This window comes from Aythya fuligula, chromosome 12 (assembly GCF_009819795.1).
Source record: "Aythya fuligula isolate bAytFul2 chromosome 12, bAytFul2.pri, whole genome shotgun sequence".
NCBI classification, from domain to species: Eukaryota; Metazoa; Chordata; class Aves; order Anseriformes; family Anatidae; genus Aythya; species Aythya fuligula.
Genome location: NC_045570.1, coordinates 9,509,504 through 9,531,075, shown reverse-complemented (window position 1 = coordinate 9,531,075; position 21,572 = coordinate 9,509,504). Strand labels below are relative to the sequence as shown.

Here is a 21,572-nt window from a genome sequence, read left to right as displayed (position 1 = left end):
ACCTTGGAAGCCTCTCTGGAGAGGCTAAAGCTCTCTTGGACGCCATCCCATTGCGAAGTTCAAGGCTTCTTTCTTCTACCCATTGATTATATTTGCTAAATCCTGGCATAATGACTTTGTGATTCTCCCTTCCTGGCAACTTGTGCCTCTCTTGCCTCTGTCCCCCGGAGGTGGGATGCCCGAGGGAGCAGCAGAGCAGCAGGGTCGCAGCGCGTGCTCTAGAGATGCTCGCAGCGAGGAACGGCCCCGCTGCTCCCTGCACACACAGTGACTGAGCTGCGAGTCTTCAGCTCCCACAGCGGAGCTAAAAGAAACCGAAGCCTCGCCTTGGTGGCTTTGTTTGCATGAACTTACTGAACTGCACTGATCTGTTTGTGTAACTGGAAACCTCTCTTCATCCAGGTGGCCCTAGCTCAGATGCCTGGTCCCATCTTTGTTGTGCTAAACCGTGACATTTCAGTACCGTGTCCAGCTCTGCTGCTCTGCACTTGGTCTGGTCTTTACATGTAGTTCCATGAAATCCACTAAATTCCCCCCCTTTTTTTTTTGTTTCAGACTATATTTACTGCTCATAAAAATGGTTCACAACACCGTTTTTGTGCTTTTTTCTATTTTTTTCTGAAATTTAGCATCTTTGTCTTACAGAAAGTATAACTCAGATGTTACTTTTCCTTGTACTTGAGGATGCTCAAATTTCAGTTCAAACCCTCTGTTTTGCTGCTTCTCCCCCTTCTTGCTAATAATCCATCCTTTTCCAGGAATTGTATGGCATGCGCTTGTGCTAGACATACTTAATACGTAATCTAAATAGCTGCTCAGCTGAGTGATCTCAGTATTTTTTGGTTAACAAAAATAACCTTGAGAAGGAGGGTAGAATACATAAAAGGTGGGTAGTGAGTTTTATTTTCGGGTCGTGTTAGCATTCAGGTACAGCGAATAACTCAATTTTGATGTCTGATATAAATTACAGCTAAGGTGAAATTTTCCTCGGTGCTATAAAAACTTGGAAGCTATCAAGTCTAAATGTCTTTCCATTCCGGTTCTTAAGGGTGAAAATCCAGAAATAGTACAAGAACTGTGCTGATGACTTGGGAGACCTGAGATAGGGTGGGTTCCTGAAGAGCTCTGTTAACAGCCCCTGCAGATGAGCACGCAATTAAATTGTCTCCCAGATGTTCAGCTGCACGTTTTATGTGAAGGTCTGGTTTTGTGGACCCTTCAGTTCCAGCCCTTCCACATTTTACCATCAGTTACCCAAGGATTTTGGCGTGCTGTGAGCTGTATGGAGCTGATGCTGAGAGACCAGGCCGGGTATGTTTATCAGCCCAAGGTGTGTAGCATTCAGCTAGGATATTCTGGGCAGGTAACTCAAGCAAGGACTGCTGTAGCAGTGCAGCGAGCTGCGTTACAGGGTACTTTCCTTGCATCCTGCAGTTCAGATAATATGCCCAAATACCCAAATACTTTGTCAGTCAGCTGTCAGCATCCTCTTATTTCTCTGCCGCAGAAACAAACCCCTGAAGTTTTTAAAGCCACTCAAATGTAAAGGGACTATGAACTAAGTTTGGGTTATACTGAAAAATTTATTTAACCTCTTTTCTTTTTTCCCCAGAGTCTAAAAATTTATGTTGACATCATTGAACTTGTCAAATGCTAACAAAACGGAAGCCAAAACACAGATTGTTTGGAGCATGAAATGTACCTTTGTCTGTACTAATATGCATCAAGATTAGAAGCTTGTATGTCTCTGAAACACCAGCAGGTAAAGTAAGCTATCTGTAAGCTAGAGGAGAAGTAACGTTTGTTATGTATTTGGACCAAGTTACTTTAATGGGGAAGTCACAGTAATCCTTACTCCCTCTAGAGGTATTTAGAAATAAGTTGCAGCTTCTGAAATTCCTCTTCCTGTTTGTGTTTTTTTTTTTTTTTTAATTATTATTTTAATAAAATAAAAGTACATTAGTATGTTGGGAGGGGAGAAAGATGTTTGTCTTGGCTGGCATGTTTTTTCCACTTTGATCACCGGAACCTTCCTAGCTGTGGTATTGGAAGGAGTATTGCATAGATGATACACTTTGGAATAATAAGGAAATCCCAGGAAACTGGAGAAATGCTGATATAGCAGCATTAAAAGGAGATGAAGCAGATAAACGTGACAGCAAGTGATGTAGCGCTCCATGGGGACATGTGAGCCACCTTGGGTCTTTGGCTAGCACTGCACGATGGTAGTGCATGTGTGCACACGTTAATGCCAGCTCTCCTAGTAGTTAACAAGAAATTAAGTAATTCATCCCAGTGAATAAGGCTTTCAGGAGACCAGAGCTTGTTACCTTTACTATTTGACTTTGGTAAAAGTACCTTTGCGTTGAGGAACTCACAAAACACAAAGTACACAAAGTCAGTAAATGCTATGTGGTTCAGGATAGGTTAAGAATAGTCCAGGGCTATACAAGACAGAATAGTTTCCAGGGAAGTTTGGCAAAAACTGGAACTTGTCACAATTTTTCATTACTGGTTTTGTGCTGGTCCAATTTAGAACTTCTTCAGGATAAAATTGTGGCTCGTGGAATGGCAAACAGCAATGAGGCAGCAATCGTGGCTGTGAGGTCATTCAAATGTGTGTGTTAAGGCTGCCATATGTAAAGCTATACGCCTGGGAACGAGGAGATTCAATTGAATTTAAATCAAGGCAGACAGTATCCTAGAAAGCAGTGGCTGAACTGCCTTTTGGAGTTTAGTGCATAAACACCTTAAACGTGAGTTTCCAAGGTGATGCTGTGACAAAGAAGCTAATGTAATTGCCAAATGCGTTAATGGAATGAGTGGAGGTAGCGTTCTTACCTGTATGGTGTGGGGTGAAGTCATTATCATAACACAAGGTACGGCTCTGGCAGCAGCACTTTAAAAAATAATAAAAATAATAATGCTGGCTGCAAGGAGGAATAATCTCCAAATTGACAGAGAGCTGGGAAATATTGCCATGCAGTAAAATGTTAGATTACTGTGCAGCTTCTCAGCAAAACTGAGATGTGACTTGATTAGTCCTCAGGTACACCCACTGTTATCTTGCCAGGGAGATTAGTGAGCTAGATTTTTTTAACCTTGCTGACAAACACGACAAGAATTTGTAGCCAGATAAGGTCAATTTACACGATGCAGGTTTTTCACAGTGAAGGTGATTAACCACTGGACTATGTGATATGAAGAACAGTTGTGCATTTCTCTATTTATCAATATCTTTTGTGGAAAAATACTGAAATATTGTGGAAAAATAGTGAAAATTGCTTCAGTCCACTGCAAGGTACTGAACTTTTTTTGTTTTGTGTACGCTTTAAGAACTGTAATTCATGAGAGGTCAGGCAAGGTGATCAAATGTGGGTCATCGTGTTAAAGAAAACAGATGGGGAGCAGTTCCTCGTGTTCATCTTTTGCCAGCTTCCCTCTTTCTAAGTAGAGGCTTAGGACTTTTCAGTGGGTATCTAGAATATGAACAAGCCAGTAAAATGGTGTGAACGTGGGGAAGTAAACAGGTATTGGTGTGCATCGGGGGTGTCTGAAAGTAGGGTCCCATATGTTTAGTCCGAGCCTGTGACTGTAAAAATCTTTATCTGTGGCTATAGAATGAGGGAGCTATTGGTGGAATAAGCGTTCCTTCTTTGCTGCCAGCTCACGTTCAGCTTGCTGTCTACCACCAGACCTAGGACCTTGCCAGCAGAGCTGTCCAGCCAGCCAGTCCCAAGCCTGCATCACTGAAGGGGTTCTTCCTTCTCTGGGAAGGGACGTGTCATGGGATGCCCTCAGTGAGGGTGAAGCAAGGTGGTTGGTATTGAATCCAATTCTGAAAATACAGCTGTGTAAAATCATTATTTTATATGCATTTTATGAAAATACTTACTGAATCGTTTTTATACTGTATTTCTATGCATTGTGTAATACTTCATATGCAGTGATCCTTGTTTTAAAATGCATGCTGAGTAAATATACTGAATCAGGAAGGAAACTAAGGAGGGTAAAGCCGTGGAAGAAAGAACAAACAACGTGTAATAGCTTGAAGTTTCGGTAGTGCCTCGTGTCTAGAGGCTTGACAGTTTGACATTTGCAAAGCTCTCCAGTATTACAGTGATTAGCCTGACAGTGGACTAAGCATCTCTAGGTGGACATAGCTGAAATTGTAAAGTCCTTTTCATGTCTTACATACCTTAGAAAGATGGTAAGGGGCAAAAGTGAGCTTGAGAATCATCTCAACTGCAGAGTGAGCTTGCGTACAGCCCACGTGTTGTTCTGGCTGGTAGTTTCAGTGCAAGCATCTGAAGCTTGAATTTGGCAACTGTGGTTTCTCCTGGCAGTTTGTAAAGAGGGCAAATGCGGTAGTTCCGTTGCTACTACTTTTTTTTTTTTTTTTTCCTCCAGGATTTCAGTCTGCGTCCAGTCTGATTGCTATTCTGCAGTGTGGTTCCTAGCATTCATACGAGGCCAACTTTTTAGGTAGATGCAGTGAGTCCTGTTGTGAGCCTGTAGCAGGAAGAGACAGGAAAAACACAACTGATGAAAAATTTACCTTTTTGAGAGGCTGTGGAGACACGTTAAGTTTCGAAAGACATTGGCAAGTCCAGAGAGTAAGATCCCTCGTCCCCACAGACAGGACTAGGTCTGATTGCTTCTCTACACTGTTTTCTGCTCGAGCTTCTGGGGGACAGGTTACTGGACTAGATGGACACTGATCGTACTTTGTAGGGAGATTTTCCTGTTTGTGTTCATGAAAGTTAACACCAAATCATTTAGGGAAGTAAAATTCATGGTTTTCCTGGTAAATTGGGTTGGCTTCCACTGGGGCTGTTGTCACCCCGTGTCCTTCCACTTGTGTGCTGCAAATGCATCACCAGGGAATGAGTTGGTCAGGGCATGGACTTTGCATGCCTCTTCTTACACATGCACCCACGCAGTTAGTTGTAAGTCGAAGTGGAAAAGCTCCAAGTTTGTTTTCGGCCTTTGTGCCACCATGCCTCAAAATATCTTGGGGAAAGTAGAGGCTTTCTGAAAAGGTCAGTTAGACCACAAGTACGGAGCACTACTTGCATCAGAGCGTTTGGATATTTTTAAGCATTTTTGATGTTTCTGAAATAGAGCAGTATGTATGTTTAAAATCACTGTCAGAGGAATTGAATTCTCCCATTGTTTAACAATTAAATAAATATCATCGCTCTGGACTGGCTCCTAGAGGAACTTTTCACTGCCATGGAACCCATAGTGATTTTTGGCCAGTTCCTGCACCTTCTTGTACCAGTTCTCTGTCTGGTTGTGTTCAGTTTGCAAAGCTGTCACCTTGTAGCCAACTCTAACCAGGGATTTAAAATAGGAAAAGCTGCTGGATTAAAAATGCCCCAAATTTGGGTTATGTGTACTTGCCTTAAAAGTGCAATAATACTGCATTTTAAAATGGTAGCTTTCTCCTGTGTGCTAGGCTCTTTGCACTGGGGATGGAAACATCAATATAAGCCTTGGTTTTGACAAATTGTGGAATCTCCCAAGTTGGAAGGGACCTCCAGCGATCATTGAGTCCAACTCCTGGCTCCTCACAGGACTACCTAAAAATTAAACCGTACGTCTGAGAGCATTAACCAAAGGCTGCTTGAACTCAGGCAGACTTGGGGCTGTTCCCAGGCCCTGGGGAGCCTGATCCAGTGCCTGACCACTCCCTGGACCTGCCGATACCTTTCCAAACCTACCGGGTCTCCACAGTCTTTTGCTGCCAGTGTCCAACATCCCAATATTTACTGCAAGAGAGCCCTCAGTTGCTTGAGGAGTTCTCAGACCACAGGCTGGAAGTTTTTATTTTTAAGACCGTGGTTTCAGTTAAAGCTTACCGGATTACTGAAGCCTTTTTCCTTCTTTTTTGGAGGATGGAAGGTAGCATTATCTAGCATGCCTTCTGAGCATATAACTTACTGCAATTTCTGGTCTTTGAAGAGAAATTTACTGATTTGTGTAGTGATACCAAATACTCAAAAGGTGCTTGCTGATTACTTGGTCCTTATCTGCCTTCCATATTCATGCACTCTTCTCCAGCCTGCTCAGGGATGACTACTGGTGACTTCTACCTGCTCTGCCGGCCCTTTGAGCTGCCGGAGTGTTACACGAGCCCAGAGTAGTTTATACTTGGCTCCTGTTGTGTGTATGGAAATAGTTTTGTCCTCTTGAAGCAGCTGTGTTCTCTCCCTGTTCTGCCAGTGTTTTGACCTACATGAAAAAGAATTTGGCAGCTTCCGTGGCAGTATGATGGAGCAGACTATCAAATATTCACTTGTCTGACTTGCCTGACGTGACATCTGTAACGTTTTTGGAGACATCTGCTTTGAGTGCCTTGTGCAAGCAAATCCTTAGGGATGCTTTCTCCAACTCTACCAGATGCAAAGACAGGAGATAACAAAGCAGGACATTCAGTGCTATCAGACTGGGTCTCCCTGGTTAGAGGTGTTTGGTTCAGTGCACGTATTGGTCAGCACGGTGTGTTACTGCTTGTTCTTGTCCCAGAGCTGCCTCTTTGCATGGGCTCTGCCTTGCTGGCAGCCAAGGAGCCTTTTCAGCTTCCTCCTGGCACTCCAAGTGTAAGCGCTTGTTAAGGTTCTGCAGAGAAGTGCACACATCAGTCCTTCTTTCTTGAAAGACAGATTTTCTTTATTAGTTTTGATTTGATATTGTGATCCTGGGTTTTCTTTGACAACAACAACAAAAAAAAGTGAGGTCCGTTGTCAGTACTGCCTCCACCTTTTCCATCGGAGGCTCACAGAGGAGCTTTTGGCTGATGTTGGTGTTTGTGTAGCGCTGCTTTGATTTGATATCACACATGGTTTCTCTCTCCTAAACAATGACACAGTGAGCTGCTGCTCTGATAATGCTGTTCTCTTAAATACTGGGAGGCTTTGTATATTCACCCCTCTGAAAGTGCAGGTCATTACTGATCTGCCAAGAATGACAGTGCTGCTGTATGTTAACAGCCCTCTAAGGTCTAGCAGGCATTTGGGATCCTGCAAAAAGTATCCCAGGTCCCCTAGAACTTGCGTGGATAGTGAGTGCTGAGTGAGACCAACAAATCCGTCTTAAGAGCATTATAGTTTTAACTGTGTAAATGAATAAAAACTCATGGTGTTTGAAGTTTTGGGTTATCCTTAGTGTTGCATAGTCTTGTGCTGCTGAATGGAAAACCGTTTGGTCTGGAAGGGATCTCTGGAGGTACTCTGGCTCAACCCCTAGCTTAGTGCAGCTTTGAAGTTAAATGAGGCTGTTTAAGGTTGTGCCTACCAAATATTTTCAGTATCTGAAACAAAAGTTACCGTATCTCTGAGTAACCTGTTCCTGTATATGTTGTTGTGTATTCTGCCCCCAAATTGTCTTGTGTCCCTCTGCTGGGCTCTTTTCAGTATCTGTCAGTGTACTAAGGAGCTCAGAAAACAGCACATGGAGCTGTTAAATTTCCAGCTTATCCTGCTTTCCTTCCGGCTTACTGTACCGTACCTACATGTCAAAGATCTGTTTGAAAGGAAAATTCCTGCAAGGCGTTTTATGCCAGAAATGCGTGTGTTACTTTCCCAGTAAACAAGTGTAGGAGTGGCTTTTCTTCCCTCTGTGACGCTCTGTGACGTTAACATGCAGTGGATTAGGACAAATACGCCTTGCATTTTTGTAATATGTACGTTTGCACTGCTGGGAAACTGTTCCTTGGGTTGTGTGTTGGTAAGCTGGTGTTTCTTGAGCGGTGGCTGAGCTGCTTATTGCAAAATCTCTCTGAAACTCCAGTGTATTGTGTCATAAAGGAGAATGTACCTTCTGGAAAGAAAAGGGTGATGGCTGTAAAGGCCAGATGTCCCTATAAAATACGCTGAATTTGTGTTTTGTGTAGTGTGGAAAAGAACTACGGTCACCATTGCTTTGTGTCTCTTTTCCCTTACGAAGAGGCTGCCCTTGGTACAATATCTAAAACAGGTCTCTCTACTGTGAAGTCATTTTCCAAGCAGATGACTTGGTTATGAACACCAGAAGTTTATTCCTCAAGCCAAAATTTTACGGAAAGCAAAGTTAAGATGAACAAACAGGTAGATAAAAAGGATCATTCAACTAAATGTGTGCTATTGAAGAGTCCTGGCACATTTTGCCAGACGATGCAGTTCCACGCAGGAGGTGGTTGCTTTGCAGTAGGTGTCCTTAAGTCATTCACTCCTAAGTCTTTTTTTTTTTTTTTTTTTTGGTGTTAACTTACAAGTTCTTAAGTTTGGGGAAATAGCGGTCTTCCCTGCGGTTACAGGTCAGGAGGAAAAATTCCACTAACGGAGGCGCTGTTCCCACTAAGAGAAGCGATGTTCTCTGCCTGCCGCTGTGCACAGAACCTGTGGAGGATGCAGCTTGCAGCAGCAGTCATAATGTGCCCTTAACAGTGGAGCTCCCTGCTGAGCATCCCCTTCTCTGGTCGGTGGATGTATACAGCTTATGGGATTTTTACTAAGTGTTGGCTAAAAAGAGATCAATTCCAGATCCTTCTTTGAAAGCTTGCTGTCGCTGAGCATCCACAGCTCTCTGCCAAGTTTTTCAGTAGTGCTCTTTGAGGCTGATAAACAATTAAAAATCGACTTGCCAGGGACATACCGCAGCCAGGAGCGAGACTTGAGTGCTTTGTACTGAATAAATGACAGAAGAACCAGGGGAAGAAGTACCTGAATTCAGAGGGCATGGAAACCAGTGTGAAATTTAACACTGTTTGGCCAGCTCCACCAAGTGGAGCAAGAGCACGTGTTTCGCTTTAGAATTGTTCTGAGGGGTTGCTTGCTGTTCCCAGGGTTTTTACTCTGTATGCACACCGCGGATTGAACAGGATTACAGATGAGAAGTTCTGTGCTGTCTTGTAACTGTTTTAGCTCTGTGGAGGTGAATATTTTAAGCTCTTAATTGATCAGGGTAATGGAGCTGGCTTCAAAACTCCTCAGCTAGCTGAGGCTCTTTTGCAGGGTAACGAGGTCAGAAGTGTGTTAGAGCTGACTTTGTTACTGTATGATAGTGTTACCTGCTACCTTGACAGCACCTAACAGGTTGTGCTTTGTGTAATTTACACTTGTTTGACAATAATGACTAGTTTTATGTTGTGATTTGGTATGCCACAGCACAGGAGAAGAAGGACATCTGAAATAGACACATCCAGCTCTAAAATGTTGCATCGCACTCTTAATTTCACACTAGATCTATGGAGATTTAGGTTGTAAGAACTAGATGTTGAATTTGAGAAGAGGTAGAGAGGAGTTTGTAAAAACAGTCATTCTTCCTGATAAAAGCTGATGGAAACACTCTCTGGGTTTTGTTTAAGGCTTGTTTGATAAGTGAGGGAGTTCATAAGCAATTATCAATGCTGCTGTTCATAGCAGTGTAGGAGTACACATCTTCTATTTAAACAAGCATTAAGCATTCAAACAGTGCTTTTTCACCGATCTTCCCTTTCTCTTCCATGTAGTGTTACTACTGCTACTCATCTATTCAGTTCCAGAGTGTGTTCTGACATTGCAGAGAACCAATCAGTCCAGGCAGAAGTGCAGAAGCTTCAGGAGCATGATGTAAATTAAGGGATTTTAACGTGTGGCATGTGTTCTGTGCTGAGGCAGTAGTTTCCTGAACACTTCCAGCAGAGTGCTAACTTGAAGAAACCTTCTTACCGTGCTTCTCTTTTGGCTGGCCCGAGCGTTTGGTCACACCAGAGACCTGGGCTGGCTGGAAATAAGTGTCTTTGGGGCTGGGTGAGTTCTGGCCTGGACTGATTTCCTGACCAGTTGGTTGCAGTCTTGGAAGCACTTGTGCTAACACCAGGACTAGTTGAAGTGATGTGGGTGGGAGCACACGGGCAGTTTAAGGATGGGATGGCTGTTTGGCAGGGTTAGGAGTCGTTGAAAATGATGCCTTGCTCCTGGTAGAAAAGTTCTGTGTTGTTTTTTTTTAATCCAAGGTTGAGTGCCCGTGTGGGATTTTCGTCTAGCTTGGTGTGATTGTAATGGCATTTCTGGGGCGTGGTGTATTAAAAATGTTTGAAATTTGAGTTCAGATGAATTGGAGATGTGTGTAAAATGGATTAAACAACTTAAAACTTCAGCATGAGGACCACTGTATAGGGTTTGTGTGGCTTAGATTCAGTTTACATCTGTTCCAACACTCATTAATTCAGACGAACTTCCCTGAGATCTGTGATTCAGGAGAAGGATGACTTGATTAAGGCTACAGGCGTTTTTCTTGTCCGCCACCCTTCTCCCATAAGTGTTTCTAAAACTCTTGGAATTTCCTGTCCCTGCTGCAAGGACAGCAAACTACACCTCTACAGCTGCTGCTAACCCAACAAGCACTGACCTTGGTTTCCCTTAAATGCATCAGGGTGTAATTTGTGAGGTGATTAATAGTTACTGCACGCACAGCCTGTTTTTGATGGGGCAGGACTCATGCAGCCGGCGCAGGGATGAGCACTTCCTTCTCCTGTGATTTGAAGCGTGAATTCCCCTGTACAGGCCGAGTATCACTGCTTAATAAGTGTTTGTGCGGAGATAAAAGGAGTAGCTGTTTCCCCAAAGTTTGCTCCTGGGTGGTACTTCATCTAGATGAAGCCCTGGAGGAAAACGAAATCCAAATATTTGTGCCTTGTTTTGAAGTCTCCAGAATGCCATGAAACTTGTCACACTGGTCTCTTTCCAGGTGTGGTAGTATCTGGCGTTGCCGTTTTGTTATCATACAAGGCTGCATCAGATGGCCAGAGTATCCTGATTCACGCTGCCATTTAGGGTATCAGCAAGCTGCGAAAAGCAGGAAAAGATTTCTTCAAAATCAACATGTGTGGAAGGGAAATGACCACAAATACTTATCGATAAAACTGTTAATCTTTTCCAAAAATCTGCCTACTGTATCAGACTTTCCCTTTAGTGGCAGTTGACTTCACAGGCTGTTTTGACTTTTGAAATATTTTTTCCATTGTTCTCAATTTATTACCTTCAAGTATTCCGCTGCTCTTTTTATGAGCTCCTTCATCACTTTTATATTGTGAAGAGCTCTAAGAGGGGAGGGACTGAGTAGTTCCCAGACACTATTAATCAGCTGAAAAATGAAGTCTTCAGTGCTTGTTATTTGTAAAAGGTAAATCTTGCTATATTTTGCACCAGATAAAATTGCATGTTTGTCCTTCTGAAATGAACCATCAGGTTACCAAAACAGAGCACCTCACTTAATGTAAGAGAACTATTTCTGAAAAATGGTTGGTGTGAGAACATATAATTCATATTTTCTCTTTTTTTCACTTAGAGAATTACTGTGCATGACTGAAGAACTGGTGTCATCTAGTGAGACTGCAGTAGCACTTAATTGGAAGAAACAGGAGAAATGTAAAACTAGTTGTGTAAGAATGTTAGGTAGCAATAGAGAAGTCAAAGAATGAAATAAGGTTTAAGAACAAGATTATTAAATAAAGGTGTCCCAACTACATTCTTCTTAAGATAGCTTTAATTTTGCAAATCTTCAGGAAAGACAAGGAAATGCATCATACTTCTGTAGATAAAGCTGAAATTCTTCCACTGGCCTGCTTTCTTCATGAAGGCTTACTGTTTGAGGTTAGTTGTAGGCCGAGAGACTTGAATGTGTGTGGGATTCGTTATCAGTAGCTGAAGTAGTTTTTTCCAATGGAATTTTCAAGTAATTCACATTATTCTTGTATGGTTTTCTCTATTGTAGGCTACAGCTTCTTGTGGCAGAATTATCAGTGTTGGTTCTGGAAGATCTGTGAATCTGGCACCTTTGCCACTGTGAGGTGCAGAAATTATGAGAGCTTGTTCTACAAACTGCTTAGGAAAGAGATGGAATTGAGATTCCTTCTGTCTTGTTGGGGGGCCTAGTATATATACTCTCTCTGCATGTCTTACAAGAGTGTTTCCCCTGAGTTCTTGATCCAAATCAACAGGTTAACTTTATCCTAAATAATAGCAGAAAACCACTGGTGTGCACTACTCACTGAAAAATAGGCATTGGTGCTGGCTGCAAGTTCTCATCACTTTGTGTTATCTCTTGAGGCACGTTTGAAAGAGCTCTGGTAAAATCCCTGGGTGAACAGGGGAAGGAGCAGCAGCTGGGAAGATTGCTTTCATACGTTATGGACATTGGAAATGTCTTCTGTAAAAGGCTTGAGGTAGCTGTAGAAATGTCACGGATGCATTGTAATTCTAATTCATTGCTCATAACGACCGTGGTGCTGACTGTCCTGCATCCAGGGAGATTTATTGGCCGTGCTCTTGGGGAGTGCATAATAAAGGCAAAAAGGTAAAGATTAATTTTGATAACATCTGGCCTAAAGTGTGCTACCTTCAACGAAGGTTCACAGTGAAGAGCTAATTGAATGAAATAGTGTGGTTTTGGTGTCAGTTGAATGCTAGTGATACTGAAGAGGTGCCCACAAACTGGCTGTGACCCGGGGGGTTGCACAATGTGTGAGGGAAAGCAATGTCACTGCGGGGTGCACGGTGTGGAGGGACACGGCTCAGTGCAGCCCCTGGCTTCTGGGATGAAGGCTCCTGGTGCTGTGGTTGCTTTTCACTGCTGCTTGGAGTGGTGCTGGCACTTCTAACCTGCTCCCCTTCCCTGTCTGCCCAAGCATTCATATGGGGAGTTACGTGAGGGATTGAACATGTTCTGACATAATTAACCATTTTTCCTGTATTAACTTTCAGCTGGAGTTAGTTATTGATCAAGTTAATTATGCAGGTGAGTGAATTACTCTAGCAGTGCAAAGGAAAAGGTGAGGCCAGCTCTTTGAGCGGCAGCACGGTGTTTTGCTGTGTTAAAGTGATTGTGAAATCATTGTACAAGTTGAGGATCTGTTGTCCCATCTGATTAATGGGAAGAAAGGTGGGTTCCTCTGGCTGGTAATTTGGCATAGGGATCCACTTAAATGCTTTGAATCATTCCCCGGAAGAACGTGCTCTTCTCCCTGCCCTGTTTAGGGAGGCCAGCAGAGGCACCTTGGTTAGGTAACTACCAGCAGGACTTGAAGTGCTATCAGAGCTGCCTGCCTGTGTCCTGTCCCTAAGGGTCAGTGCTTCAGGAAGCCATCCTACAGCTGCGTGCTTGTAACCCTTTACTGCAATTGCAGCTGTCATTCACATAGCTTTTTATATATTTCTTGGTTTCTTCATACATATTGATAGGCTTCTCATACACTGAGGAACCAGAAGCATTTATTAACCCCTGATGAACTTGTTACTTTTCAATTCTAGGCCTCTTGATTTTTTTTCCTAATTTCCTTATTCTCTGAGATGGCAAAATATTTCTCCAAGTAATTGTTTACTAGTGAATTAATGAGCTTGTCTTTTCGAAAGAAAAAAAGTTGTCATAGATGTTTGTCAAGTAATGTTATTTTTTAAATGTTTTCAGTGCCAGGTTCTGGGTGGCGAGGAGGAAACAAAGCAGCTGGAGATGGGCGTAGCAGTTGTAGCCAGTGGATGTAGGCAAATGAAAGCTTTAAGTTTGCAGCATGAGAAAATTACTTTACAAAATAAACTGATCTCAGCTTCTTAATTTCTGCTGATGGTAGTAAATCTGGCAAGTTTTGCGTGTGATAGCACTGTGAAGGTATCCTACCCCGGGTTATTCATGTGATGCTGCTACCTGTTAGCTAAATCTTTGTGAGCTTTGTCAAGTAGCTTGACATTTGGTAGCCTCACCTTTAAAAGAAAAAAGAGGAAAAGTTGGTTCTCTCTCTCATGTATTCCTAAAGAGTTCAACACAAGATTAAGCCTTTGTATGACTTTTATAATTGGATGCTTAGGCAAATTTATCCCTATTAATCTTTTAGATTTCTTTGGACAGTTAGCAACAGAAATGGGTGAGAGTCTCAGGAAATTTCAATCTTTATAATCTGAATTCTGTTTAAACACTTGGTCTTTGGTGTTCTGCACAGCGAGCCTGTTTGAGTCATCTGAACATCTTGGCTGGAGTGTAGTACCATGCAGATATGGCTGAGCTACTTCGAGAACCATCCTGAGTTCAAAACCTTTACAGCTGTGCTTGGGAAGTGCTGAGCCCCCAGCTGGCAACCTTGCTTGGCTGTGTGCAGCCCTTCATGCAGCTTTTTCCCTACCTCTGTATCGCTTTCCCAGTTGTGAGGATTTCTTTGGTTCTAGTGCCACACTGTGTGGAGAAGGAGAATTGGCATCCTTTTAAATAGAGGGGGAGGCACAAGCAGCAAGTTCACGCTCTGGATTTGTTGCTTATAGGAGTGCTATCGATAAGCCCAGGAGACTGAGAGTGACTGTGATGAGGAGTGGTAGAAGCAGTTGGTGTTAATCAACTTTAAATCTTATTATAAGAGCAGTGCTAGGAACATCTATACTTAATGCTTTGTGCTGCATTCATGGCGTGTTCATCTCTTATCAGTGAAGCCCTGCTGGAACAAATGCAGAAGCTCACCAGTTTATCTGTATTATCTCTGTGTCTAGTGGGAGGCTTTTCGAAAGAAAGCTATGGATATTTTTGTGATGGGGAAAGGAGAACGGCCAAGTGCTCCTGCACATATTTGTGTCTACTAATGTCCTTAAAAAAATAAGAAGACATACGTGTTGGGAAATGAGAAAAAAATGCATTATTGGATGTATGCTTTTTTCTTTAAATCCTTTTCTTGCTTTAGGTGGCAGAAACACTGCGTGACTAGGGGCTGTTAGGTGAAGTTTTTGCTTGTTCCTCCCTTTAGGTCTCAAAAGTTGGAGGTATGCAGGAGAAACACCAAGGTTCTTATGTTTTAACACACAGTTTTATTTCCACTGCCATATCAATTTTAGCAAGTGTCTAATCCATCAGTGTCAAAGCCATGATGGTTTTGGAGTGGGATGTGTATGTGGATTGACTTGAGTTCAGTCTGAATGTTACGCTGCTTTTGCTTGCACTGGTACAACTGCAGAGGCTTTTGTTACTTTATGAAGGCCAAAAAAATATTGACAGCTAGCTCTTGGCTTCATTGTTCCTATTGATTTTTGATTTTTTGTCTCAAGTGAACTGAAAAGTAGATTTAAAGCCCCAATATACAATTTCTTTGAATGTCCCATGGTTCTTAATGACCGTGCTTTGTTTGGCAACAAATAAATACTTGCTGTTACTTGGTCCATGAAGCTTGATGTGGTTCAGGGTTTGTTTCAGAGGCAGTTGAGAGGCAGGCAAATGTTGTTTTGTGACTGTAGCTTTATTATAAATAACCCAGCTAGAAAAACATGCAATGGCATTAGCAGTCCTAATATGTAAACAACTGTCTCTGGGTTTGTACAGTCTGCGTTGACATCCACAGCAAGTTGTCTTTAATGCTTCTATGACTAAGATGAATGTTATTGTGGGAATGCGTTAATTGAATGCTGTGTCTCTCAATCTTTGTTACTGCGAGTTTTGTCAGCTGTGCTGTACTGGAAATGTTCTGAAATCATATTTCTGAATGTTAGGATTTTAAACTTTCAATATGAATGCTGTGTCAGTTAACCGTGAGGCTTCTGTGAGGGGCCCTGGGTGGCAAAATGTTGTGCTGTAACGTGGCTGAGACCTTTTCCTGTGCAGCAGTCAGCAGGGCTGGATGGAATTAAATTTCTTTCTCTCAAGCAACATCTTAATTTTTTTTTTTTTTTTTGAATAAGCTGCCCCCATCATATTTCTGGTTGTTTCAGTTTTTTAGATAAGTAACTCATTAACCTGTTGGAATAATCTTAGATCTGTTTTTCTGGCATTCCAGCTTTTTATTTGGTTAGCTGGATTGTGACAGTGCGTTGACCTGGTTAGTGATGCTGTGTCTCATTTGAATGGTTAGAGCCTGTTGAGGGAGCAGGTGTGTGAAGGTTTGGTTGAACTATGATGTGGGAATTGTGTTAGTTGTTGATTTCAGAGGCTCTGTGGTTTTTAAGTGGTTACTCCTTCTGGAAATTGTTTTCGGTCTAGATTTTACTTTAACATCTACTGTTAGCCTGCTTCTTTGTTTTCCTTTTTAGATTCAGTCATTCTGGAACTAAGTTACTGATAAAAGATAGGGTAACTGCTAGGAAGAGAGATGAAGATAAAAGCCAGAAACAAAAATTTGGGAGGTGGTAAGACAAAATATATTCAGCAATTACTATTCCCAGTTTCCTGCTATAATGTCCTTCATGATAGCAAAGGACACGTTCTCTGAAATATTGGAAACAGTCTCAGAATTTGGCCTGGGAGGAATATAACTTTTAGGAGCAAAAAATACTTGAAGGTAAAGATTGAGAAGTGAAGCTGGACGGGCAGTGCAAAGGTAGAGTAGCTCCAGAGGGCTGGTCCAGTAGGGGAGAGCCCCTACCTTTTGTCTCCCTTCCCCTTGAGTTCAGAGGCCATCCGTCCATCCATGTGCATGCATTACAGGAGGATTTTAATCTGAAGAATCAGACTTTCTTGGGGACAAACCTGGGCAGCTGGACACAATTTCTGAGCTGGCCAAGACTCACTGAGATAACTGAGACACCTTCTGTACATTTATGCGGCTTTCTTTTTTTATTTTTGGTGGTACGCTGCCAATGTGGCCTGGATTGTTGATAGTTCTCTGTAAGATACTGTAGCATTTCCCCTGGTGACAAGAACCTGGCTTAAAAATACAGCCATTTTTCAGATCAATTTATTTTTACTGCAAGGAACAGAGCATATCTCATAGCACGGAATAGGCAGGAGTAAATCCTTGTTTGTCTGTTGAATTACCTTGGTTATGAGCTGGGGCTGAGACCCTCCTGGTAGTGCTGCTGCCGTGCGGCTGGCTCGCCGCTGGAGGACATTGTGATAGTGCTGGGGAGCTCTGGGGTGAGAGATGCTTGTCCCTAGCATAGGAGAAGGGGCAAGGATGGCTTGATTTGAGTGGCTGTGAGTCCTTCCATCTGTGCCACACGTGTGCACATCCTCCCGTTGCGAGTGCCCTTTGAACAAGGTCTTGCTTGCACACTTACCTGGTCTCAGCATGAGCCTGAGCGACCCCAGCGTTACTTCTGGAACTGACAAACCTTCCTGCCAATGTAAGCCATGCATCAAGACAGAATTGCCTTAGCCCTGCAGATGGGTTTTCAGTATTTTTAGGCGTTATCAGAAATTCTTTGTTAATTCCCACCCACCCCAGCCATTTATCGTGTTCTTCTGTTTAGCTCCCTCCTTCCTTTCCTTTGAGACTTTTGGTCACCTGAAAAGGCTTCTCCTTCTCTATCCCTACAAATACTTGAGATAATTGAAAGACAATTTGCTCTGATTGTTTCACAGCTGCTCTAGGCCAAAGAGCAAATCTCTGTTCTGATCTCCTGCTGGCTAGTGTTAAGTACTTGCATCATCTCGGGTACTTCAGCTGTTTGTCCATATGGATTTGCTGTGACTTGAAATGCTGAGGGGTGCTAAAGAAAGGAGAGGCAGGATCCCTGCAGGGAGTGTTTGTGAAGCCATATGCCAGTATTTCTGGGTATCTGGTGCCCCCTGGAGACTGCTGCTGCCCAAAAGAAATGCAACCAGTATCAAGACCACGTGTAAATAGATGACCCTAGACAGAACAGGCTGAAGAACAGTAAGAACCGTGTTCTCCCAGCAGAAGTGGAGAATATTAGAAAAGCCAGTCTAAAAATAATGTGTCTTGTAACTCTTAACAGCTAATGAGGACTGACGGCTGTGTTTCGTGTTCATGTATATGTACCCATGTATCTCCAAAATAAATATCCAAGATTGTGTAGACATTTGAAACTAGTGTGATAATGAGGTTTAACTGCTGAGCTGAAAAAACAGGTTAAAGAGGTCTGGTCTTGAAAGGTCAGGTGATATAATAGGAAAATGTGGAAGTCATAAAATCTGGTATTGGGATTGGAATTTTATCAGAAGTCCATAGGGAAACTGGCATTATTATTTATTTCTTTGAGAAAAAGACATAACTGTTTAACGATGATTTGAAACAACCTTCCTACAGAATCAGAGTACAGGAATTGCATATTCCTTGGCAAATGCTGAGAAGAGTGCTGGATGGTTTGGGGAGAAAGAAGAGCATAAAATGCTATGCTTGTGTATGGCTGTGTTCAGAATTACAACAGTTCAGGATTACAGCCTTCCTAAACAGCTTTAGCACTGTTGTGTGCTTGGGTCTGTGTGGATAAAATTAACCCAGTTCTCAGAGAAGGCTCGGAGTCCCCCAGCTCTGAGTGCAGATCGCTTACACCGAAGTGAAGCTGTTCTGAGCCCTGCTGCTGCTCGTTCAGCCGGAGGAGGGCACTGTGCTCTCAGGCCAGGCAGCGCCCGGGGTGGGAGCAGGAACTGAACCTCAGGCTGCTTACAATATGCTTGAATAACTTGATCATGTCTTTTTTTATTTTTGTTTCAATAACAGTACCAGTCAAGTGTGCAGAGAAATTTAAATGTACAGGAAATAACCGTTTCCACTCTCAAACAGCTAAGAATATATACAGTAACTTTGAAGACTTAAATTCTTGTACTCGATTTTTAGTGCTTTTTCTCCCTGAAAAAACTTTGTAGTTCTCAAAAGTAATAGTTTAAATAGAAAGTTTTTTGCTTGTGACGGTATTTTTTTTGCTTTTGATATTTATAGCCAAAGAGTGACAGATATTGCTAAATGAAATACTAAAGAAGCTCAGTAAAGAGTAATATTACTTTATGTCTTGCTTGTGGGATTTACGGTCTTTGAGAAGTGGGAATATGTATATCACTTCATCTCTGTTTTCATTCCTTTCCAAGGAACTGGTAGAGTCGTCTCACCTCTGAGAGCGTTCTGAGACTGACTTGGTTTACAGGGACAGGAGGCTAGCAGAGACTAATCCTTAATTCTCAGTTTCTGTTTGCTGAATAGAACTACAATATGTTGCAGCTGTTGCATTGCTTGTTTTCTGTTAGGCCACTTGTCCCTCTGTGGGCTTTGTGCAATTGTTAAAATACCTCGGATGATGTGCAGCATTCATTTTCTCTCTTTGTTTTTACAGCAAGAAGGTGAAATGGAAGGTGAGGCAGTTGAAGCTATTGTGGAGGAATCAGAAACTTTTATTAAGGGCAAAGAGAGAAAAACCTATCAAAGACGCCGCGAAGGCGGACAGGAGGACGATGCTTGTCATATACCACCAAACCAAGCAGACGGAGGTGAAGTAGTGCAGGATGTCAACAGCGGAGTGCAGATGGTGATGATGGAACAGCTGGATCCAACTCTTCTTCAAATGAAGACTGAAGTCATGGAAGGTGCGGTGCCTCAGGAGACAGAGGCCACGGTGGATGACACACAGATCATAACTCTTCAGGTTGTTAATATGGAAGAGCAGCCTATAAACCTCGGTGAGCTTCAGCTGGTCCAAGTACCTGTTCCAGTGACTGTACCTGTTGCCACCACATCTGTGGAAGAGCTTCAGGGAGCTTATGAAAACGAGGTTTCCAAAGGAGGCCTGCAAGAAGGAGAGCCCATGATCTGCCACACCCTGCCTTTACCAGAAGGCTTCCAAGTAGTGAAAGTGGGTGCAAATGGTGAGGTGGAGACATTGGAACAAGGTGAACTCCAGCCACAGGAAGATCCCAATTGGCAAAAAGATCCAGACTATCAGCCACCAGCCAAAAAAACAAAGAAAAACAAAAAGAGTAAGCTTCGTTACACTGAGGAAGGCAAAGACGTGGATGTCTCTGTGTATGACTTTGAAGAGGAGCAGCAGGAGGGCTTATTGTCTGAGGTCAATGCAGAAAAGGTGGTGGGCAACATGAAGCCACCTAAACCAACAAAAATTAAAAAGAAAGGTAAGCTTGTCATTAGCAAGGGGGTTTTGGGAATGTGTTTGTTAGGAGGGGACCTTGCCGTATGGTTGCAGTGACCGGGTAGATGCAAGTGGGAGTAAAAGAGACGTGTCCAGTGTTGCTGCATTACATAAGAATACTCAGCTCTACTGTTTTGTGGGTAAGTCTCCTGTCATGCATATAGGCTACAGAGGAGTTCATTTGCCTTGGTTTGATGATATGGCATTTGTATTCCCATATAACCACAGCTGAAAAGATTCTGCATTTTGCTGTAATACATGTTTAAGAGTTTGTGTGCACATTTTACATCGGTAACAAACAGTATAATAAGCTTTGTTTTTTCTAACCAAGTGCTGAGTAGAGTAAATGGTGTAAAATACAGCGTTCTGTACATCTGACTTCTCCTTTCTGGAAACTTAAAACTGTAAATTAAGGAGCCCTTTTTAAAGTGGAGTAAGAACATTGAGTACTGGCATACTAATGAAAATTCAAGCCAAGCTAGTCATTGCCTGTGTTCCTAAGGATATGCTGTTGGATTTAATGGTACAAGATTGTTCCTCATAGCAGCTAAACCTACAGGAATCTTTCCTTTTCACTGCTGTTCTTTAATGTTATGAGGAAGACCACAGTACTGTTGAGAGTAAAGATTATTTCCTTCGTGGTTAGGTGTAAAGAAGACATTCCAGTGCGAACTGTGCAGTTACACTTGTCCACGTCGTTCCAACTTGGACCGCCATATGAAAAGCCACACTGATGAAAGACCACATAAGTGCCATCTCTGTGGCAGGGCTTTCCGGACAGTCACGTTACTGAGGAACCACCTCAACACTCACACAGGTACTCTTGCTTTTGTATAAGTTGTTTTTGGAGCATCTGCTTTGTCTTTAGAGCAAAGGCAAGGTGATCTATCTTGAATCTGTCTGTTACCTGTTACGGAACAAGCTAAAGAAGAACCTATGCAAGGCTGCTGTCCACTTTTCATATACATGCTGTTATTCTCTGCCTGGCCAGGTCAGGTGCAGAGCTCATCCTGTACATAGAAAACCAGTCCCGGGCTTGACCTGAAGTTACTTAAAGCTGCAGAAAATGTTCCAGTTGTCTTGGTTATTAGTAGTTGTGTTCTAAGCTTCACGTGGCTGTTGCTTCTTGCAGAGAAATAAGATAAGGAAAGAGGCTGGAGAGAAACATAAGGGAGTTGAAAACAAATGTGAGGTGTTTATAAAACAGGACCAATTTAGTGTTAGGATCTGTAGCACATTTCTGTTAATCCTTACTTAAGTTTCTAGTATAAAACAACAGGTAATTAAACTGTGATGAAACTGTACGTGTCTTGTGATGTTTCTGCCAAAAAAAAGGTAATCTCTTGTTTTCCTATCAATACCCGTGTTATGTCTAGCTGGGTGCTTTGAGATTTGTGAATAACCAAGAGATATTGTGAGTGTCCTGTATCTTTTTTTGTCACTAAATCTGAATGTCATCATCTTCCTGTCTTGCTGCAACTGCTCAGGTACTCGCCCTCACAAGTGCCCAGACTGCGACATGGCCTTTGTGACCAGTGGAGAGTTGGTTCGGCATCGCCGCTACAAACACACCCATGAGAAACCCTTCAAATGTTCAATGTGCGATTATGCTAGTGTGGAGGTATGTTAGTTAATTGTTACAGTTCTGAATAGTTCAAGCTTGTATAGTTCAAGGCTTGTTCACCATCTGTTACAAGCTCTGCTCTTAGGCATTTCCTCCTTGGCCATTAAAAAAAAAAAAATCTAAGCAAAAAAATTATAAAT

General features: G+C 42.5%; 1 protein-coding gene across 3 annotated transcripts in view; it reads left to right on the top strand.

The window, feature by feature from the left end:
* Window positions 1-21,572, top strand: part of CTCF (CCCTC-binding factor) — a 34,236-nt gene that overhangs the window by 2,905 nt on the left and 9,759 nt on the right. Inside the window, exons 2-6 of one of the 3 annotated variants that reach the window (XM_032195503.1) lie at window positions 1,613-1,762; window positions 3,696-3,819; window positions 18,999-19,791; window positions 20,455-20,625; window positions 21,296-21,429. In XM_032195503.1, the coding sequence (XP_032051394.1) occupies window positions 19,011-19,791; window positions 20,455-20,625; window positions 21,296-21,429 (1,086 nt within the window). In that variant the 5' untranslated portion in view covers window positions 1,613-1,762; window positions 3,696-3,819; window positions 18,999-19,010. Of the gene's footprint in view, window positions 1-1,612; window positions 1,763-3,666; window positions 3,820-18,998; window positions 19,792-20,454; window positions 20,626-21,295; window positions 21,430-21,572 lie in introns of all 3 variants that reach the window. The other 2 variants (XM_032195504.1, XM_032195502.1) reach the window with 2 other exon arrangements.